The sequence below is a fragment of the Paralichthys olivaceus genome, chromosome 1, assembly GCF_024713975.1.
Source record: "Paralichthys olivaceus isolate ysfri-2021 chromosome 1, ASM2471397v2, whole genome shotgun sequence".
Taxonomy (NCBI): Eukaryota; Metazoa; Chordata; class Actinopteri; order Pleuronectiformes; family Paralichthyidae; genus Paralichthys; species Paralichthys olivaceus.
The window spans coordinates 25,911,062-25,933,682 of NC_091093.1; the positions used below are offsets into that span (position 1 = coordinate 25,911,062).

The 22,621-nt window shown below is 39.6% G+C and overlaps 2 protein-coding genes across 3 annotated transcripts; both read left to right on the plus strand.

Annotated features, from left to right (window-relative positions):
• The first annotated feature begins 101 nt into the window (after positions 1 to 101).
• Positions 102 to 15,017, plus strand: LOC109637200 (neuronal acetylcholine receptor subunit alpha-7-like). Its single transcript, XM_020099413.2, has 10 exons — positions 102 to 296; positions 2,632 to 2,771; positions 3,243 to 3,287; positions 4,494 to 4,603; positions 5,768 to 5,847; positions 9,521 to 9,688; positions 9,779 to 9,973; positions 12,613 to 12,699; positions 13,035 to 13,144; positions 13,791 to 15,017. Exons 1-10 carry the CDS (start codon positions 242 to 244, stop codon positions 14,295 to 14,297), a joined length of 1,497 nt encoding a protein of 498 aa, XP_019954972.1. The 5' UTR covers positions 102 to 241; the 3' UTR covers positions 14,298 to 15,017.
• A 2,137-nt stretch (positions 15,018 to 17,154) lies between these two features.
• On the plus strand, positions 17,155 to 20,359 carry LOC109637195 (proteasome 20S subunit alpha 4). 2 transcript variants are annotated; one of them, XM_020099403.2, is made up of 9 exons: positions 17,155 to 17,268; positions 18,047 to 18,072; positions 18,168 to 18,210; positions 18,579 to 18,741; positions 18,830 to 18,907; positions 19,084 to 19,172; positions 19,269 to 19,399; positions 19,724 to 19,847; positions 20,131 to 20,359. In XM_020099403.2, the coding sequence occupies exons 2-9, from the start codon at positions 18,070 to 18,072 to the stop codon at positions 20,283 to 20,285; spliced, it is 786 nt and encodes a 261-aa protein (XP_019954962.1). In that variant the 5' UTR covers positions 17,155 to 17,268; positions 18,047 to 18,069; the 3' UTR covers positions 20,286 to 20,359. The 2 variants fall into 2 exon arrangements, with proteins under 2 accessions (XP_019954962.1, XP_019954963.1); XM_020099404.2 differs by having other exon boundaries at positions 17,251 to 17,558.
• Positions 20,360 to 22,621: the final 2,262 nt, after the last annotated feature.

The following is a 22,621-nucleotide window of genomic DNA, read 5'->3' on the forward strand; positions in this document are numbered from 1 at the left end:
AAAGTATCTGTAGCCAATATACATGGAGAGAGAGGGAGAAACTTTTTTTTTTATCAGGTTCATGGTCGATGAAACAGAATGTTTCATAATGTTGTCAGTCACTGAGACAACAAATCTGCTGCCGCACACACACACACACACAGAAACACACACACACAGAAACACACACACACACACAGAAACACACTCTGGGTGCAGTGAGGGTCTGTGTGCTCTCCTCTCAGTCCTCGCTCGGCTCATCATGGAGTTACTACACTTTGCTCTCGTCGTTGCAGTCACCGCCTGCTCAGTGAGAGGTAAAGCGCCACACACACACACACACACACTTTCATTTTCACACTCTCTCAACCCGCAGGATCTTTATCAGAGGATGATGCGTTTTCTTTTCTTGTGGATTTTGCATTTTTCTGTGTTTAATTACCTCCTGGATCGATATGCAACCCCCCCACCACCCCTATACACACGCAGAGACAAAGACACAGACACACACACACACTGCCTGCTGAGTTTTTGGGAACAATGTTGTTGTTTGATTCTAAGTTTTAACATTTAGGAGAAATATGAACCAACACAAAGTAAAACAATGTGCTATCTATCTATCTATCTATCTATCTATCTATCTATCTATCTATCTATCTATCTATCTATCTAGTCATATGTAAAGGTTCTGTGCTTCTAAGAATTTGCAGCAGCCTAATATGTGCAGTCGGAAAGAGAAGGAAGTGTATATTTTAGCAGGATAATGTTGTTCTCAGCTCAGGTTTCATTGCACATTCTAACATGCTTTTTAAAGTTCTCAGAGTCAGTGTGTTTGACTGGAACATGTGTCAACACATCTTTCTGTCTGACTTACTTCCCCCTGCTGCTTCCTTTCTTCCTTTCCTTTCTAAATGAATGAAAACCATGGAAATTCTAAAAACTCTTATCTTTAAATAGTGATCAGCTCTGAAAACCCTCCAGATGTGCTGCATGTGTCTCATCAGTTTTACTCATATCCGCTCTGAATTTTAGATGTTTTGATTGATTAATTATTGTAATGGAAGCCACTCAGGCTCTTCAGGCTGCACTTACTCACTGGCTCTTTTTAATTTAGGTTTCCCTGAGAGTAGAATACAGAGAAGCAGATGGAGAGAAGTCATGTACTTAAAGCCATTGTCCATCTTTCTGACATTATTAGTGCTGTTAAATTTGATTAAGACGTAGAAAGGCTTTGCTTCTCTCATTTCTGGCTCCCAGCGACTTCAGGGATGTTCCTCGTGTGGTTTTTGATGGACACTAAATTAACTGAGATCTATTACAGAAGCATCTTGGGACACTTCCACACATTTTTGTCATCTCGCTGATGCTCAGACTGAAATTTGATTATGGTCGGGATGGGAGGGGGTGGGGCCACGTGGGATTCGGACATGGACAAAGATGTGCTTTCAGCTCATCTTTCAGTCTGTCGTTCATGTAAGAAGCGGATGTAACAGAGAACAGAGGGACGGGGCGATGCCCACAGACAAGCCTGTCATAGGTGGTTTAGGATAATTGGACCGTGGCCATCATTGAAGTGAACAGATGCTGCCAAAAGGTGCTCGATAATTCAAGAGGGGAGACAAGAGGGTGTTAAAATGAAGGTCAGGTCTGATTAGAGATTGTCGAGGAATCCAGTCCAGCTATTGTATTTGGATGATTGCCTTATGTGCAGGATACGGTTTATCAACCATTTGTTAGAATATGCCATAATTTAAGTTAAGAAATATATATATGTATATATAGGTTATTAGGTAACATCTCTGCAGATGGTCACAATTATGGCATTTCTGAGACTTCCCTTCCACAGCTGAAACAAGTTCAGCACTGTAGAGTAAATATTGTCCCAGTGTGTTTATCTGGAAACACACAGAGAAGTTGAGCTGTTGAGCAGATCCATTTAACCAGTTAGCTGGATAGTTTTTATGTTGGTTCCCTTGCACACAGGGGAAATCTGTTCAGTTGCAGGTTTAGGGGGATTGCTTTCCCTGGCCTGCTAAAAACATGAATGGAGGGTGGACGTGTGTCTGCGGAGCATTTGTTTTGGTCTGAGATGCTGCAAGTGTATTTTGTAATGTTAAAATTCATCCATCCATCCATCATCTATACCGCTTAAGCTTTTGAGGGTCTCTCTGGGAGCTGGAGCCAATCCCAGCTGACATCGGATGAGAGTCAGGGTACAACACATACACATAGCAAAATTGTTTTGGCACATTTCCAGCCCATTAACTGAATGGGGTGATGCACTCCTGCTTGCATGGAAACACAAGTTAGCCACAGCAATACTGCATCAACCAGAAGTGCCAAAGATGGCCCCAATTAGTTTTGTGCAATTTGGGCCAAATTCACCATTTACCACATTGGCCACTTTAGATTCACATCCAGAATACACCTCGCATAGAACACCTCGTGTTTGCCAAAAAAAGCCCACACAGTTTTGGGATATTTTGTCCACATTTGCTATTGTATATATATATATATATATATATATATAGTTTATTTTTTGTGTTTTTTTGATTTATTATCTAAAAAACATCTGTGATCTACAGTGTCAGTCATTCTCATTCTTTCCTGAAGTAATGATGAAAAGAAATTCACTGTCTCCGTCGTCTGTAGTTTCTCATCAAGGTCCAAGCCAGCGGAGACTGCTCAACGATCTGATGAACTCATACCTGCCATTGGAGCGACCAGTCCAAAATGATACTCAAACTCTCACCGTCAGCCTCGGCCTCAGCCTCATGCAGATCATGGATGTGGTGTGTAAATAATAGCTCCTCATACGTGTAATCAGTTATCATTGTTTGATATTATCAGTATCTCCTTCCTTCTCAACTGAAACTAAACTCTGTCATTTTTTAGTCAAGCCTTTTTCTAACCGATCCAGGTTTTGCATCTTATATGGATATAAAAATTTGGGATAATTCATGTGTTTGAATTCAAAGTGTAATTAATGGAAAAAGCTTTAGCACAGCTGATGAATAAAACTTGAGACATAGATGAAGCTTCTTGTTATAGAAACTCCCGGAGCATCATCATTTATTCAGTTTGTTTGACTTAGTGTTACAGTTTTGACTATGTAGCAGCCATTGTTTGTCATTACCATTATCCTGAGAGGTGAAGCTAGAGTGGTTATTTATTATTTTTGAGTAGAATGATTCATGAATTTTTAAATGAAATGAAATATAAATATATTAAACATAATAATATTAATATGTTTCTTCTAACAGGATGAGAAGAACCAGGTTTTAACCACCAACATTTGGCTGCAACTGGTAAGACTTTTCCCTGTACTTTGTTATCAAGTCACAGAAAAGCTGATTTGCAAAATGCTCAGCCACACTCTTTTATTTATATCACATTACTTTCCCCTCCATCGTGCAAGGCAATACATTTTGTTCATTTTTCAATTAAAGCCTCTCCTGATTGAATTGTATCCATCTCCTAATATAATACATTGGAATGTTTTGTAATGGTCATAAAACTTGTTTATCACATCAGCTGGTTTTCCTTTTCATCTTCCAAAGGGGCAGTAGGCTCCTTTCTCCTCCACATAGTGAGATGAACACAAATGTTTTATCGCAGCCTGTCTGTTGTGTGACACTAGTTCCATGCCGCTGCACTGTCAGCAAGCTGCATCAAGGCCGTTTGGTCCGTTTTAAATCACAGTGTGGAATCACAGCCGCAAAATTGAATCCAGCGTCTGTCAGCGTCTTGTGTTGATTCCAAGGAAGAAAGTTTTAAAAGATGCTTTCACCTCTGAAGGACACTCTGAGGGACACCTCTTTAAGATTACACACTCAATCATGCATGCTAGAACCAAGCTCTTAGTTCAAGACACACTATACATGAAGGATATGGGACAAGCCATTTTGTCCGGGTCTTCTTGTGGCCGTGCAAAATGTGTTTAAAAAAGTGTTTACTTGCAAAATCCAATATTCCTTGGAACAATAAATTATATTCCTCCTTAATTGCAGATTGTTAGTCGCGTGATGTTACTAACAGCAGCCGTCACCTAGTTACTGTATCTACTAATTCAATAATCAGCTTCACACATGGGGTGGGTATTGATAATGACCCACAGAAGTGCATTGTCAAATTTCATGCGATCTGGACAAGTGATATGTTATAAAGCATACAAAGCAAATTCAGTTTAATTTTTTGAAAAACACTGACTCTAAAATCTCTGTTGAAGATAAACCAGGTAGGATGAACGATAAATACTTTCAGTATATTGTAGAAGTGTTTGAGGAGGACTCACTGACGACATGGTGTAATTCTGAAGTAGCTCCAGAGCATCAACACAGGACAAGAGAACAGCCCATTCCAAAAAGCCAGAACAGACACTGCAATAGTTCAACCAATTACAGCAACTGTCACTGCTATAAAAACACACCGTTGTTGATTTCCAGCTCGAGACACCGAGCTGTGAACAGGTCTGAGGGATGTGTTAAAGAATCGTATGTGTCTGTAACCCACAGTTCTGGAACGATATTTACCTCCAGTGGAATCCAGAGGAGTATCCAGGGGTGACCCATTTGAGATTTCCGGAAAATCTCATTTGGAAGCCAGACATTCTGCTCTATAACAGGTAGGCACTGTACTGTGGGCTGCAGCCAGCAGATAAGCCGGGTGCTGCACTGTAATTGGATATGCATTGTGTCGGACTCAGCACGATATGATTCTGTTGATGAATCCCAGCTGCTGCTACAGCCAAAGTTTATTAATATTGAATTGTATCACACTGAATATCAATGGTTCTCGAGATATTCAACCCGCGGACAGAGATTTCTAGAACTAATAGATAGAATTTACTGAATTACCTACAACAAAATTAGAGAACTTTTTCTAGATTATATTTTCATCACAGCCTATTGCTGACCACAGGAGTTGAGGCTCTGGTGTCATTTTTGTGAATGAAATTGGTTTCACAAATGAGACAAGAGAAGACAAGATAAAACTTTATTGATCTGGAAGAAAATTCTTGTGCCAGATTTTACTCCAAAGTCTCAATAGAAAACATGGAGGGGATTTTAATGGGCGTTGATTTAAGTAACGATGATCAAATCTCTGGATCCAATCAGAACCTAAACGAGGACAGGCAGAAAGAAAGAGGAGGAGAACCAGGATGTAACAGAACAACTGTCCACACTGTCCATATCTCTCACAGGTTCTGTTCTCCTCCTTTAAGCAGTAAATCATTTAGACAAATGAATAACTGTATAAGACAGATGGAAGAAAGAGCATTTAACCATGTGTCCCTCATGGTAAATGCTAAAGAGATAACCATTAATCAATCTGCAAATTAAAGACTTGAACAAATCACCCCCCATCAGCTAATGAGGGGAAAGGCATTGTACTGCATTTGTCTCTGCCCCTTGGTTTGAAACTCTTTGAATCAGTTGCCGCTGCAAGTTAAGTTTATTTTTTCCTTTGTCAAGCAACTCCAGCTCACCCCTGCCTCAACCTCTGGGGAGTTCCTTCAGAAGGAGTTGGTGGCAGGAGAGAACGGGGGTAACCACTGAGTAACCGGTCTCCAGGGAAACGTTTCATCCTCTGTGTCTCCTCGCATGCTCTGAACCTGCTGCAATAAATTACAGTTAGAGAAATATTTTTCCTCGTGGCTGTGTGTTGCAGCTCTTCTCAAAAAAAGTTTGTATCTGTGTATGAATTTATTATGGTGTTTTCCACCAAAGCTGAACTTGGGTTGAAAAATAACCCAGCAGACAATGATGGAGTTCTTTGTTGCCCACAGTGCAGACGAGAGGTTCGATGCTACGTTCCACACCAACATTTTGGTAAACTCCTCGGGCGGCTGTTCCTTCATACCTCCAGGTAAGAATCACAATCTCACTCAGCAATACACAAAGACCAGATTGGAAATGTCCACAGAACACGTAAACAAATGGACAGGATGTCTCCTCCACTGAGTGAAACTACAAGAGGGTAATAAATACCTTTGCATGCGTAGTGGGAAGGGGCTGAGAGTTATAAGAACACTGATTCCACTATGCTCTTTGCTCATTTGTGCATGTCATTCAGGTGATGTGTACTGATGAGTCCATCTGCAGATGCTGAATTAAACTTTCAGAAAGAAGTGTTTGACTTTGTGCTTGTTTCACAGAAATTGCCACCACAATCATTGCTTCATTCCTCAGGTATCTTTACTGATGGAAATAATTTAGACAGAAGCTGAACAACTGATATAAATTACTAGAAAACAGCATCTAAATAAAAAATTAAACATGCAATTTCAAAACAGGCTACACAACTAAATCTTTATTTTATTTCCAGAACATTAAAGAAAATATGGAAAGATGATATATGATGAGAAGTAAAACATGGGTTCCCAAACTTTCCTGCCCCCCGGCCCCCAAAGTAACCGTGCTGCACACATGTGACCAGCATTACTCAGAGGGATATTTCTCTGAGGTATAGTTCACAAAAACAGAAAATCCCCTTTGTGCACATGTTGCAATGTTTCCTGTGTTGCTGTAAACTGACATTGCTGCAACTGAAGCTGTCACTAATCTGTCTTCATCACATGTGCAGTCACATGGAGACAAAGAAAACCAGAGAGCTGCTGATTATTTGCATGGTAATATTTCAAATGTTACTAGTGTCAGACTGGTTTCTCTTTGTCTTGAGTGAATAAACTTACATAAAACCACTTCAGGGCTGTGGGTGAAGAAAGAGCACTGACACTGCTCGTTCTTTCTCACTTTCCAGCATCAGAACGTAGGACAACTGACCACTGACCAAAATGCAGGAAAACTGAATACTTAAAAAATTAAACTCATCTTACACAAGTATTGTTGAAGCTTTTAACAATTATGGCTAACATATCATATTCATTTAATTTAAAGGAAATCAACTTTTGACTCTCCTCCCCCTCCGGGGTTGACGAGGTGTCAGATGGGGACTCTGGCTGGAATTAAATGGGATGATTTTAAATGTACTTTCAATTCCCTGTGTCCCTCTAAGAAAAAACGCTGAAACCAAAGGGGAGAATTGTTATCTTGGGTTGTTTTGTATTTTATGGCTGCATCCCATTTTTTTTTTGCATCCAACAGGATACCATTAGTTGTCCACATGGATTCCAAATAAAATGTACATGTGTTTTTAACATCAGCACAGAAAACACAATAAACACAAAGTGAGAGCACTTCCCAGTGGGGAGTCTGAGACTTTCGGCCTCCACTGTAGAGTGCTAATGGATAAAACAGGTGATGGAGAACGGATCTGAAATCTCAGTGTGAGTCCAAAGTTAACAGATGTTGTTACACAAGAAAATACATCAGTATATTCTTTTGCAGGATTTAAAATTAACTGTTGTTGCTGTAATAAATGTCATTGACCTGCCATTGGAAAATTAATAAAACAGACATAAATCTGTCGTATTGTTAAAAGAAATAAAAACTTTTTCAAACAATGCCTATTAAACTATATAGTTGAGGATATCTGGGATCTGTTGGCAGGAATTGATTATACATTTTGTAGTGTTCTAATTGCTACTCTGGAAAACTGTTTTGGAAAATAACTGTCCCACGCTGTGTCATAGTTGTTGTTTGTATGATTGAAAATCCAAGTCGATGATTTTTAGTCGATGCATTCAAGAAGGAACTATCACCAAGAACTGTGCAGAGTCTATACAGCTTTTTGAAAGTGAGAGTTGACTCACTGGAGACATGTGAACATCTGGAAAGCATTAAGACTCTCAACAGAAAGATAATTTTAACTGCTGTGACCTTTCAGAGGCTTGGCATCGTCTTTCACAGGAAATAACATGCCAGTCATGTTATGTGTTGTTTTAGAAAAACCTCCAGCTGTAGAACATGCGAAACATAACTGAGAAGAGAGTTTAGAATAGTCTACAGCAAAAAGTATATATGTTTACCTGAATTATAGCAATCTAACCTGACCACACACAGAGAAACTCGTCCCATCCATGAACAACTTAAACTGACAGAAACCATCTTCAGGAAAATGTATTTGTTCTATCCACTAACATCGAGGAGGTGGGTTTTATTACCTCTACTGCAGTCTATAGCTGCAGTCTATAGCTTAGAGTTTCCAGGTGAATGACCCACGTCATAGTGTTTCTGAGGAAAATCCCAAAAGGTTAACACAACATTCACCTGATAGCAACTTGAAATGGCCCCGAAAATCAACACGTCATATTTCCTTTGTTTCATCAGCTGTTTCCTGTCTCTATTGGAAGCTAAGCTAATCTGTGTTTTGATTTATTTTGTCTTGTCAAACAACACTGCTGGCATACTTCCATGCCTCCTCCTTGTGTCCTTGACTCTTGAACAATACATCCACTAACGGGCAACACAGATAAGAGAGTTTCTGACAACTACAAACATGGCGACGCATGTATCGCTAAGGAAAGAGGCAAAAGCGCCCACTTAGTTAACGTGAGTTGTATCTAAAGTTGCGCATAAATTAACCATAACCCTCGAGTAGAAAGCCAACAAGTGTATTTCAGTAAAATGTTGAACTGTTGACCTGTGTTTTCAAATGGTCTGGCTCCAGTTTAACAGTAATTTAAGGTCAAATGTTCCGAACACACGGATCCATCACCATCACTGAGGCTTTGAGCAGTGAAGCTCTTTTCCTGATCAAACCCCCTCTGACACACGTCTGCCAGATTTCTGCGGTCGTGACTGATGGATGACACTCTCCGAAACCATCGGTTCTTTTGTATGTACCCAGTGCACACATCCAGTGCACGGGAACACAATGACACAGAGGGCTCTACTGCCAGAGCTGGTGATTGCTGCTGTGCCTGGCAGGCTCCTATCCTCCTGTTTTTCCCTGACCACGCAAAAGCGTCAGTGTGCCACACCTCAGCATCTTAATCAATACCAGCGTAAATAGCTCCATCACTGAATATCTTCTGCATCGATCAGCTCTGCTGGGAGCAAATTGCCTTGAAACTTTGTCCCAAACGAGCCCTTCGCTAAATGCCACATTGGCTCAAAATGGCAATTTGCCACTGGCACTGTATTAAATGAGTAAAACTAATATGCCGATATGACCTCCCCCCTTACATTTGTCTTTTTCATTGAGGTTCATTGCTGTAAATTGGAGTCATTCTATTTGCCTGCTCTCCATCTCCATTCCTCCCTGCTGAGGTTTATAATCTCTGCGGCACTGAGACAGAGCAGAAACCTTGTTTACTGCCAAGGTCTCATATCTTTCTGAAGTACAAAGGCAAATTGGTTTGGCGTCAGCCTCTGCTGAAGGATTACTGGCCACTTTCATATAATTGTCATATTGGATTTTTCTTCTTTCTCTCGTTAGGATGGATGAAGCTTGAACTCCCAAATCTTCTCTAAGTAATACCTCTCTCAAGCAACCGCCTGGTTTACCACTGTGTATTTGTAGACACTCTATCACAGCTTGAGAATATAATTACATCCACGTGTCCCTCTCTTCAGTAGCCTCATGAAGCACAGTGCACGTCAAAGCCTGATCTTGTCACATTTCAAACACACAACAGGGATCTTCAAGAGCACCTGCAACATCGACGTGCGCTGGTTTCCTTTTGACGTGCAGAAATGTGAACTGAAGTTTGGCTCCTGGACGTACGGCGGCTGGTCTCTGGACTTGAAGATGGTGGAGCCAGATATCACCGGCTACATCGCCAACGGAGAGTGGGATCTTGTTGGTAAGAGGGGCCGGTGGCCTGTAAAGTGCAGAGAATAGTTTTTACTCCAGTTCCGCTGTAGCAGATTGTGTTTTTTGTTTGACCTCACAGAGATTACAGGACAGAAGAACGAACGCTCCTACGAATGCTGTCCGGAGCCGTACCCCGATGTCACCTTCACCCTGGTGATGCGGAGACGGACCCTCTACTACGGCCTCAATCTGCTCATCCCGTGCGTCCTGATCTCCACTCTGGCTCTGCTCGTCTTCCTCCTGCCTGCTGACTCTGGAGAGAAGATCTCACTGGGTCAGAGGAATACGCTCTCAGAGAAACACACACACTCTTTTATTTTTGGCAACATTACTGAAATACTGACAATGTCATTAGTTGCAGCACAGAAATCTCAAATATTTATTCCCAGATGGTTTTTGAAAAATCAATTAAATCAACTTTTTCTTTAATTTAAATAAAAACTACAGTGCATGTGTCAGATTGGTAATTTTTTAATATAGTTCAATTGTAAGCTATAGTATTAAATACATGTGGTTTTGCATTGGGTTGCCTTAAATTTTAAAGTTGGTTTATATCTTTGCTACAATATCTGTGTAAAATTGAAACCAAAATACCAATATTACTAATAAAACAAAATTCAGAGGACCCTTGTCAGGTACTTTTGACCAATGCCCCATGAATGAGCTTGTTTTTCGTGTGATCTGCCTCTTGAGCTGGATCTGCAACAAACCCCAGTGAATACAAGTGGCACAGGTTGTGATTCACCCGAGTACTTGAATTGATTTGACAAGAGCGGAAATGAGAATCTCTTAAAGCCACCTTAAAAACAATAATAACTTAATTTCAAAGTGTTGACACCATAGACAGTTGGACGACGCATCCCATTGATACAGGCGCTTGACTAATCACATTGTCATTCACTCTTCAGGAATATTCTGCCAGTGCGTCTTTACAGAGCAGCCAAATAACCCTGGTTTCTTTTCATCGCTGTACTTCTAAATGTAGATAAACAAAGCTCTAGATAGATTTTTACGGAAACTTTAATTATTTCAAAAGACAAATGAAGTAGATTCTTTCTCTTTGCTCTTCTCCGTGTACCGTGGCCGCACAGATGATTTCTACTGTAAAATGAGTTTGGCAGACGGCCTCTGTGCACCTCACTGACCTAAAATGCACTTCTCAGTCAATATGTCATGCTGCCCTGCTCTGGTAGGTGGAAGAGTGTTCAGTTGAAGCGAGTAATTCAGGTCTCAGGACAGATGTTGGCTCTTCTTCCTTTGTTGAAATATATTTACTTCCCTCTGTTCTCTCAGTCATTTCCCAAATATTTTATAATACTGTAACTGTGACCATTGAAATTTCATAATCTTCTCTTAAAATCTTCCACTTTACTTGAGCATAACATTGGTTCCCTGCTGAGGTGACTGTGATCTATATGTCGTAACTGTGTCCCAGTCCAGTCATTAGAAAAATGACTGCTGCTCAACGACAACAGTTGAAATGAATGAGATCGTAATCGGGCCACGTCTTTCTCAATCTAAGTGGTAAGCTCTTCACAGATGACTTGAAAGTTTACTGCACAAATTGTAGAGGCTTTATGTCGACTGTGAATCTGTTGGTATCAGTGGTGTCGGTGTGTGTTTGTGTGTGAACACTGTGTGTGGGGATGGAAGAGGAAGTGTGTTGATTTATGCATCGTGTCCCTTCTGCAAATCATTAGAGCCCAGAGCAGCAGCTGGACTCCTCCATTAAACACTGCGCCAGAGCCAGATGTGTTCAACCCAGCCACTCGTTGTTGACATTATTTCAGGACGGTGAACCCTCGTTGAGAAATGATTTGTAAAACGCACAAATGGATCAACACTAACAGATTTACTTTGTGTGTAAAGCTTCAGTCTAGTCTCTGCACTTTGAATTCATATGTTAAGCATGTCTACCTTCATCAGAGAAAACTGAGAAAGAAATTGAAATAACATACAATTTACTGCACGTCAATACAAAAATGTATTCACCCTTATCAAGTGTAATTTAGGTGTTTCTGTCCATTGTCTATTTATAATAAGTGTTGCAAAAGTTGTTAGTAACTATTTCATAGAAGTTCAGTGAAATGTTTAAGTGATCCATTTTCATGATGCAGGCATCCCTCGTAGTAATTTGCAAATATTCACATGCTCATACACGTGTGTATGAAGCTGCAGAAGCAATCATCATAAATGGCCTTTAAGTGCATGTGCCTCTTAATCTTGCTGAGAAGTTTAGTGGTTAATGGAAGAGGAAGAGGCAGAGGCTTTACGATGTCAACTCATTAGTTAAAACTCTTCACCTGATCCGCCCTCAGTGATTTCTCACACGTTTTTTAAAGACCCCTCTTTCTCCGGTGTGGTGATGTGACATGTGATCAGCTTTAACAGCTTCTGGTTTTGGGGATTTTTTCCTTCACACTTTGTTCCGGTGGAGAATCCCAGTGTGAGAGAGAAGCGTAACATCTGAAACAAGGCGGAATTAACATGAGAAGTATCACAAATGCCTTGAATAAATTGGACTTAATGCAAAATACGAACGTAATGGGAACAACAGATACAACAACAAACAACAAAAGAACTGGGTCTGAAAACGAAAATAATTTACATAACAGAAAACTCAAAAAATAAATAACCCACTTTACTGTTTGTGTATTTATTTGTGTTTTTCAAAGAATGAAAAAGAATCTCTTACTTCTAACATTCAACTTCTGCGGGTCCAAAAAAAATCATAATTCTTTGACTTGAACACTTTTAATCGCAGCTCATATCACACAAAGTGAAGCCAAATCACCTTTATCGCCCCCTGGTGTCTGACTACAGTATAGGTCATAAACCCTGTATAGAATAAAATGGTGACTGGTGGGTAAAGTTGCGCTGAAGCACTAAGCCAGATGTGCTTCTCCTCCCCAGGCATCACAGTGCTGCTCTCCCTGACTGTCTTCATGCTGCTGGTTGCAGAGATTATGCCTGCCACTTCCGACTCAGTGCCTTTAATAGGTAAGTCAGGCTTAAGTTGCTATGGGTGTCATCTGCATCGGTGGGAGGACACGGGTGAGAAATCACCAGGAGTTCTCATATCACAATGTTACTAAGTTTAAGCAGCTTTGCACTACTTAGGTTTTTTTATTCAGCGATCAGAGTCACCATAATTCAAATGGTTGCATTTCTCTGACAAACATAAAGGGAGTCGTCCGTTTGAGGCCAGAAGATAGTTTTACTCCCTCGGGCTGTGAGCTTTGCTTTTTCCTTTTCATCCGCTTGTTTACTCAACATGAGTTTTACAGCATGATGCAAATGTTGCATCGCTTGTCCCCTGTTTCTTCTGCACGCAGCTCAGTACTTTGCCACGACCATGGTCATCGTCGGCGTTTCAGTCATTGCTACAGTTCTGGTTTTACAGTATCATCACCATGACCCCAACGGAGGCAAGATGCCGAAATGGGTGAGTTTTCGTGTCATGTTACACCCTCATACTGTGACCCCATTAACAGCACTTTAGTAGTGCATTATCACTATTATGATAAATCCAGAACATTTGCTTTTGATTATGATGCTTTTGACATTGTTATAGTAAATACACTAAACTGAACCTTTCCTCTTGCTCCTACCGTTTCCAAAATGCTCTTCAGGCAAAGCATTACATTTTGACGTATACGAGCACAAACATCAACCTGCTCTGTTTCTATGAGTTTCATGGTTTTATTGCTGTTCTTTCACAATTAAATCAAATGTCATTGATCTTATCAGAGTTTTTGATAAGAAGGATTATGCTGCGGTCACCCACTCAACTCGACTTATCTCCCACAGCCGGTGTTTATTAATAATCCACAAAATCCAGGTAAACACACGTTCCTTTAAAACTATTCATTTTAATTGATAAACTGAACTGAAATATCAATCAAATCATGTTTGATTGAAAACATGCTGACAGGTCTTGAGGATGACATCAGAAACAGATATTTTCTGTGGGTCATGTCCACGGACGCCTCCATGTTTTTTACAGCTGATTCTTGCTAAAGAAATTTGACGACTGGCTTCATCCTCAGTCTTCAATTTAAATCATTGAATTCTGTTGTTTGACCCCAAAGACCCGTGTGATCCTGCTGAACTGGTGCGCCTGGTTCCTGCGCATGAAGCGTCCTGGTGAGGATCGAGTCCACTCAGCCTGTCACGACAAGGCCCAGCGGAGCAGCCTGAGCAGCATGGAGCTCACTGCGAGCACCCCGGCCTCCCACTCCACCAACGGCAAAACCCTTTATGTTGGCGCCACCTCGCCGGACTCCGTCGCCCTGTGTGGACGCCTGCCTGGACGCACGGGTGAGGAAGAGATTCTCCTCCCCAAAGCTCAGGGCTCCTTGGTGGGCGGCGTGGAACCAGAGCTGGCCAAGATCCTGGAGGAGGTGCGTTACATTGCCAAGCGCTTTCACGACCAAGACGAGAATGAGTCGGTGTGCAGCGAGTGGAAATTTGCCGCGGCTGTGATTGACAGGCTTTGTCTCATGACTTTCTCAATCTTCACAATCCTCTGCACCATCGGAATCCTCATGTCAGCGCCCAACTTTGTCGAGGCCATCTCTAAAGACTTTTTCAATTAAGGGCCTCATCTGAAAACACAGTTAATGCCTGATTGGAAGTAAACATTTAAACCAACCACAATTGGCACAGACGATCAATTTGGAAACTCATGGGGCAGATATTTGGATTCAGTCACGTTGTACACGACCAAACATTTAACCAAATTAATGACTTGGTGAAAATGAGTTGCTTTTGCCTTTTATATAACAATATACACTTAAATATACAAGTTAACATTGACTGAAAAACAATTACACTGCAGATCATAGTGTGAGTGATGTAATTTGATGGCTGACAGAGAGTTGTGGTTTGTAATGTGTTGTTGTATTCATTACAATGTGTCTAATAAAATATATTCATGGAATGAAACATAACAGCTACAATATCTAGTATTGAAAGAAATCACTTGTATCTCATGAATACTCTAATATATCTCAAAAATCTTTTGTGATGTTGTCACTTTTCTATAAAGACAAATTATTATTGATTATGGCGATAAGCATAACCCCAAACCTTGATTTAACCATCTTCTTCTTCCAGACCTGTCTTACTTTTTGTGACAATTAAAGAATGTATCTCTAAAATAATGGTTTAATGTCAACTCATTTCAATTTATTTCGCTCTCCTGTGATGTTAAACAAATAAATGTATCTTCTTCATTTTAATGGGACAGCATTTTAAGTGTTTTCTTCTGTTCGATTTCCCGTGTCGGAAATAAAAACTCTTTTTCGAGGCTGCCACTTGGGACTGAAGTTTATTTCTTTAAAAATGGGATCTGTATTTCATTCTTTTACAAAACTGCCATCTGGTGACTGAATTTAGCACAAACATCCAATTACACCTGATCAGTAATCGTTTGTCGATCCTTGGACTATCTGACACTGTGATTTTATTCAAAATAAAACACCTGTTTTATAACACATAGATCTGGAACTTTCAAAATGAGAGGCAAAAAACAGCATGGAGAAAAATGACTGGCAAAATTTATCTAAGCTAAGAATAAGCAGACAGATTCAACATGGGAACACAGATCCAATGAGTCACTGTTATAAAAAATATAATTTCTTTTGCTGTGGTGCAGTAATAATAGTCAGAAAATAGACACTGGTAAAAGCAATAAATAAGGTGACAAGCAATATAAGAGCATGGAAGTATAACATTGATAATCTAATATAATTAAATTGAAACAGAATATATATACTGTGGAATCCATTGCACATTAGCAATTGAAATCCACAGATAGTAGTGAGAATTAAATGGATAATAAATATTGTAAAAATTATATCAAAGACAGAAAGTCTCCAATCTCAGTGATCCCGCCTTTCTGCCTTTAAATACGGAGGAGTAGAAGTCACGATGGCGCCTCCCTGTGGAGAGATGGCCGCACAGCAGCTGGTCCAGTAGCAGCTGATCTCAGACTCTTCTCTCCTGTGAACATCCGGTGAGTCCAGCAGTCTCTTGACTTCTTGTTCTTCCAGACATTTGTTTGACAAGATGTTTCACTGGTGGAGGAAAAGCTTGTCTTTGTGTTTGTTTGGTTTTGTATCTTAAAGAGGGTTCACTCTGCTCAAAGTCTGTGAAATACAGAGTGTACAGACAGAAATTTTGGTTCATTCAACATAAAAGAGTTTATTTGTGGTTGAAGTTGATTCAACGTTAAAGAAAAGTTTCTACAGCATCTTTACATGTTGTAAAAGAGTCACTGAATCAAGGGTCAAGTTTTTACATTGAAGTAACATGTAATAGATATTATCTGAGGAGGCCGACAGCCTGCTGAGGATTTTAAACTCATTGAGGATTTTAAACTCCATGAGAGATGAACAACCATTGTTGAAGAAGGGGATTATTGTATTTTACATAAAGCATTATTTCACTGTGATGCAACTTCTCTGGATTTAGACAATGAAGATAAATTTTTATTAAACCAGGAAGTAAACCAGGATCCCAGTTCCGTTCAAACTGTGAAATGTTCCTATCAGCTCTCAGCAGTCTTTAGAAAAAGAAGCTACGTTTTAATCCTTCAAGTGAGGAAGCACAAACTGGCAGATCAGCATTCTCAACTTCTTTCTTGACTTCACTCAGATGTTCAACCTAAAGGTGAGTTTTAAATCCTTTTTTTGAATTTTATTTTTAAAATTTGAGTTGTTTTGATTCCAAACACATCAAATTAAGTTCAATAAAATTGTGTAATATACAAGTAATTAATTTTTAATGAAATCGTGAGTAATTAATGTTCCATAAGCAAAGTGTTGTTCAGATTTCACTGAACTCACTGTTTGATTTTTTTAATATTTCATCTTGCCGTATATTTGATATTCTAAGGCACATTTAATTATGTCGTATGTTACTGTCGGTGGCAATTTTTGGTTTTCAAAAACACTTTTTAAAAATTATTTCCATTTGAGATTATGAAATGTGTTAAGTAGTGCATTCAAAGTGATTGATTCTGAAATGATTGATGTAATGATTCAATATCTTTTTTTCTAAATAAAGAACATGACAGCTTGTCTCCCTGTTCTCATTCTGTATGCGACTCCAGAGCTGCACAATCCAGATCTTCTACTCGGCTACAATTTATTACACATTATCATCATTGTCACTTTTTACGCATTGATGCTGCTGTCAAATGATGTTATATATGTTTTAAATATATAAATGTCCAGTGCTTAAGTACAACAGTTATCTCTCCCTGTCCAATGCCACCAAGAGTTCATTGAAGTAACGTATGTGATGTTGTGGTGCTATAAATATAAAATGCAATTAAATGGAGTGTGTTATTACAACAACAACAACAACAGCAACAACAACAACAACCACAACAACAACAACAACAACAACAACAACACCAACACCAATGGAGCGTGGTCGCACTGTGGCCGGCCTGCGGTCCTCCCGCTGACAGGTGGCGCTGGTGAGCGTGTTACTTCAGTTTCCGGTATGTGTGAGGAAGCATCAAACTGAAAGTGCAGCATCGCTGAGTCTGCGGCTGACGTGAGAAGAGTTTCCTTCTTTAATCTGAGCTAACGACTCGTTTTTTAATTATTAACATCAGCGTTGTTTGATTTTACTTCCCGTTGCGTCGCACCGTCACTTTGCGGTGTTCTAGTCAAAAGGGGGCGGGGGGAGGCTTTCATCCTGGAACTAGCTTGGTAGCATGCTAGCCGGTTAGCAAACTGAGATATTGCAGATTCATTCTGTTTAGCATCAGTTAGCTAGCTGCTGTACACAGTGGTACAGAGGGAAGACCACAGATACCGAGTCCAGAGAATAGTAAATTCACGGTTTGGTCTTTTATTTAACATCCACAAAGAAGAAGTGTGTTTCCCAGTCTTTGAATCTGTCCTGTGATCCAGCTCCAGTCTGTCTTATAGTTCTTCTGATGCTCATCAGCACTTCACCGTATCTGTGTCTGTTTCTTTGCCCTTTTACTGTTTACCTTTTTCCATAGACTTCATTTCTAACATTATACATCTAATTCTCTATCCACGCTTGTGTTACCTTTCTTTGCAGTGATGGTAAAGCACTTGTTGTTTTGTAATGTGCTTGATATATAGATCTAACTTGACTCATGTGTTCAATCTGAACAGTCTGTTCCAGATGCAACAAGTCGATTGTTGTGTTCTCTCGATATGATCTTGCTTTTGTAACAGAGCTGAACGTTGGCTTCAAACAGTGTTAGGACCTCAGCTTCAATGTGCAACAACAGCAAGTGTTTAGTTTTCTGCTGCCTGCACCAGTTTATAACAGCATTTGTTTGTATAATTTGCAGGAAAGTCCCAGTGACGTGCAAAAATGGTAAGTAGCCTTTAAACTCTGCAGGATTTAGTTCTTCATTTGTCTTGTGTGGGATTTCTTTTTTAAGCTGACTTGTTATTTCTTTTATTGTTTAGTCTCGCAGATATGATTCTCGGACAACGATATTTTCTCCTGAAGGCAAGTGGTTTTGTTTTGTTGTAGTGTTCATCACATTTCTTCACAAATCACTGTAGTTAATAATAAGTGATATCAGATCTTGTCTAGAATTTACAGTTTGCATGTTTTGTGGATTGAATGCTGCTTTCCTGCAACTTTTGTGGATGTGGAAGGATGGATCCAACCAAAGGGTCTTTGAACTTTAACCCAGTTTCACTAGTTTGAAGTTCCACTTAGGTGGTTCACTTTCTAACATTTATCCACATCTCATAGTGAATTGTTTTATTCATTCTGTCAAAACTATTTTATGTGTGTTTCATATTATCAAGTCTTAAAGTTTTTAGATTAGAGAGAAAAGTCAATTGAAACCTTATGACTACATTTTTCAGGCCGCCTGTATCAGGTGGAGTACGCCATGGAAGCCATCGGCCATGCTGGCACATGTCTGGGGATTCTAGCAAACGACGGAGTGCTCTTAGCAGCAGAGAGACGCAACATCCACAAACTGCTCGATGAGGTTTTCTTCTCCGAGAAGATCTACAAGCTCAATGAGTGAGTGAGCTGAACTGCAGACTTCAAGTTGAAGAAGCACTTCTGTTATTCTAACATTCTATTGATCCTGTGTGCTTGTGTCTTTCAGAGACATGGCATGCAGTGTTGCCGGGATCACATCAGATGCCAATGTACTGACAAATGAACTGCGGCTAATTGCACAGAGGTAAGCTTCAAGAGGAAAACCTGGCAATTTTAGGTCTGTCCAATATACCTCTTAATGTATCAGGTCTAATTCCAAGAATAACATTTCCTTAGAGGATGCAAATAAAATCGCGAGAAACTTTCTTGCCATGTATCACATTCACCGCCAACTGTTGACCAGCTCTAATTTCTCTCCAGGTATTTATTGCAGTACCAGGAGCCAATTCCCTGTGAGCAGTTGGTGACAGCTCTGTGTGACATCAAGCAAGCCTACACACAATTTGGAGGTAAAATGCACGGACATTGTTTAGTCTCATTTATCGTTTTTATTCCTTAATGTTGCTAAAGCGCTCTGTAACATCTGTGTGGTTTGTCTTTTAAAGGAAAGAGGCCGTTTGGTGTTTCTCTGCTGTACATGGGTTGGGACAAACACTACGGTTTCCAGCTGTACCAGAGTGACCCCAGCGGCAACTACGGAGGCTGGAAGGCAACGTGCATCGGCAACAACAGCGCTGTAAGTCCGAAATGTCTTGGGTGATGAGAATCAGTAAGATGATGTCAACAGATAACACTAGACAGTTGCACACAGAGTATGAACAATGTTTTAATTATAGTAGTTATGAATGTAAATTGCTTTCATAAGATAAAGTGTCATATGACTGTTGCAGTTTTGGCTTCACTGTATTTGACCTAGTAACCCAAAAATAAGGCATTAATAATAAAACAAATTAATTTATTTTGGGGAATACATTTGTTGAACCAATAAGTTGCATTAAGCTTCAGTTACTCTTCCTCTGTATCCTCGGGATGACTTCATGTATTGACTTGTTTGCCTCAGGCTGCTGTGTCCATGCTGAAGCAGGACTACAAAGAGGGAGAGATGACTCTGTCCTCTGCTTTAGCTTTGGCCGTCAAAGTCCTCAACAAAACGATGGATGTCAGCAAACTCTCGGCAGAAAAAGGTGAGAACCACATAGTACTCACTTAGTTTAGATTGTACATTTTGATTCACATGAAATGACAGTATTATATAATATATACCTATAACTAGGGTCTAAACTAACAGATAACAAATTCAAAAAAACAACTTATATCAGATAAACAGGGAGGCTTTTTGCTGAAATAAGTAATTAAATCAAAATCATCAGGCTGTATCTCTGGTATTAGAAGATGTTTTAAGTACCTAAAAATGAAAAACAACACTCCAATAACTACAACAACCGTGTATCACATTTACTACCTCAGTGGAGATCGCCACCCTGACGCGAGAAGACGGGAAAACAAATATCAAGGTTCTTAAACAGAAAGAAGTCGAGGAGCTCATCAAGCGACACGAGGCTGAAGAGGCAAAGGCTGAGAAAGACAAAAAGGACAAAGAGCAGAAGGAGAAGGACAAATGAGCAAAAAACATTCTCCCCCTCATGTCATCATATTCTGTATGTTTTGTCTTTTACATTAAAAGTTTGGAAACTGATGGACGTGTTGTTTGTGTCAACATTTATTTTTATTTACACATCTCAAACAAACATGTTATCATATTTATATTTACTACAGAGTGATGGGGGAGTATTTTGCCACATGATGGCGCTGTCAGTTCTGAGAACTGTAAACTCTAAAAGACCATGGTCAGTTTTTCTAACTGCATTAGATAAATCTTACACTCACCTCCAGCTTTGCAGGAATTGTTTATCATAGTGAACTTTCAAATAAATCCAAATTTTACAAAGAACCTAAATTAATTTTCAAAGCCGAGCAAGTCATCATCACTATATTACTACATCAAAGTTTTACTGGTTCTGTGTTGTGGCTAGAGGAGACTTGTCTTTATTGGTCATTGCACAGTCACATCTTCATAGTGCAAAAACAAAAAAAAACAACAAACTCAGACACAGCGGTTTGCAGGTAATTTGCTTAGACAATTATGTTCTACTTGTTTTAAAGAAATGGTCTGTGTGGCTATAGTACAATGAATTGGACCAATTCCAGGTATTTCTCTTAAACCAGGATATTGTTTGGACCATGTTGGACAGATTTCAGTTTGATGGAATTTGGATAAAAGCTGTTCATTAGATTGGAAGAACAAGTCTTAATGGACCTTTAACACTCCCAGCAGAGATACATTATTTGTTCTCCAGATGCAGTAAGACAAGACTTGTACAGCTAAATATTAAAAACATTAAAAAATATATATATTAAAGAGCCACAATCAGAGAAGTAGAGCAGGCTGTTCATTTAGTTTAGGAGTAAATATTTTCCAGAATACTTGTGATCAGTTAAAACCAGTTTATTTCATGTCTTGGCTTCAAATAAACAGCTTCTTCTTTTTATGTGCCCCCCCCCCCCCCCCCTTTAAGTGTTATTTGTTCTTCGTACCACTTGAGGGTGACAGAGCTCACTGATGAAATGTCATGAGACTAATATCCTTTTATTATACTGTAGGTGACAGAATCTATAATAAAGGTAATCCATCTCAAAATGGTGAATAAATCAATAACCCTTATAAAAAGTAATTTATAGGTTGATATTTGTTTTTAACATTGCTTTTATATTTTCAAACCGCCGGCAGTGGTGCAGATTGTGATCTAAATGTCATTTTTTGAGTCATAGAGCAGGTGGTGAATGTAGCAGTAATGGCCGTCTGTTCTATCAATAACGAGCCCTCAGTTACTCACCGTGTAGGTGGTCATGTCGTAACTTAAACCAGCTGTTTAATGTTGTGTAGCACATGTGCTCCGATGACAAGGCCACCACAAGATTTGTGTCCGGCTTCTTTCTTCATGTGTTTTTGCTGAGACACGCTCCCGAACTATTCGCTTGTGTCATCTTTGCTAAATAACTTGTCCGAGTGGATGATACATTTTATGCTGATAAAACTACCGCAGAGGATACAGATTGGTAAAGTGTCAAGTACTTTCAGAAAACACAATTTCATAAATACCGAGCCCAACATTCCCCCAGTGTAACCACAACAGTCTAAAAGTAACCACTGTGCCTGAAAAGCAACTCTGGGGGAGTAATATCCCTTTGTTGGGTGAAATCTTATCCTCTTTAAGGCCACAAACAGTCAAATATTGCATGTTGAAACCAACCACTAAATGAATCTCTCTGTTAACCCACTATTTGTGTCGTGTGTTGTGTGTGTGTGATGTGTCAACCCCCCCTCAGTTTGTTAATGCCCCACACATTCCCAGAAACAATGCTGTGGATGTGACCTCAATGTCCTCGGCGGCGGCTGCAGCTCTGCATAAACGAGCTCTTTCCTGGGTATCACTGTTTTTCATATTTTCACATTCTGTACGCGCTATTTGTGAAGTCAAAGCTTCTGATTTATTAATCACCTGTTAATGGAACATTTCTGTCTTCAAAGTGGCCTCTCACCTGAAAACAATGATTCTCCTGTGCTCACTACACATGTAAATACACATTCACAAAAAGTACAGAGTAGTGGTCAAGTTAACACAATATTATAATAAGTTTGCTTTTATATAAACTAACAATTAAGAAAATAAACATAAAGACAGAACATATTTAACTAACTTAAATCCTCCTATTAACAATTATAAGATATGCAGAGGCCAAATCTGTATTACAAAGTTAGTGACCCACTATAATGCACTTTTATTCCGTGTTCAATAATGAGCAGTCTATGTACTTGCCAAATGTCTTGAAGGTTTTTGCTCTTTTTCCTTTGTAAAGTGTCTGAGTCAAGTAAAGCTTTTATCAAATCGCATTAATT

Excerpts from the sequence above, each read along its gene's own strand:
- LOC109637200 (XM_020099413.2), top strand. The coding sequence starts at position 242 with ATGGAGTTACTACACTTTGCTCTCGTCGTTGCAGTCACCGCCTGCTCA. Across the intron at positions 3,288-4,493 it reads CCAACATTTGGCTGCAACTG|TTCTGGAACGATATTTACCT; the intron begins GTAAGACTTTTC and ends TGTAACCCACAG. Across the intron at positions 13,145-13,790 it reads GAGGCAAGATGCCGAAATGG|ACCCGTGTGATCCTGCTGAA; the intron begins GTGAGTTTTCGT and ends TTGACCCCAAAG.
- LOC109637195 (XM_020099403.2), top strand. Across the intron at positions 19,400-19,723 it reads GCATCGGCAACAACAGCGCT|GCTGCTGTGTCCATGCTGAA; the intron begins GTAAGTCCGAAA and ends TGTTTGCCTCAG. Across the intron at positions 19,848-20,130 it reads CAAACTCTCGGCAGAAAAAG|TGGAGATCGCCACCCTGACG; the intron begins GTGAGAACCACA and ends TTACTACCTCAG.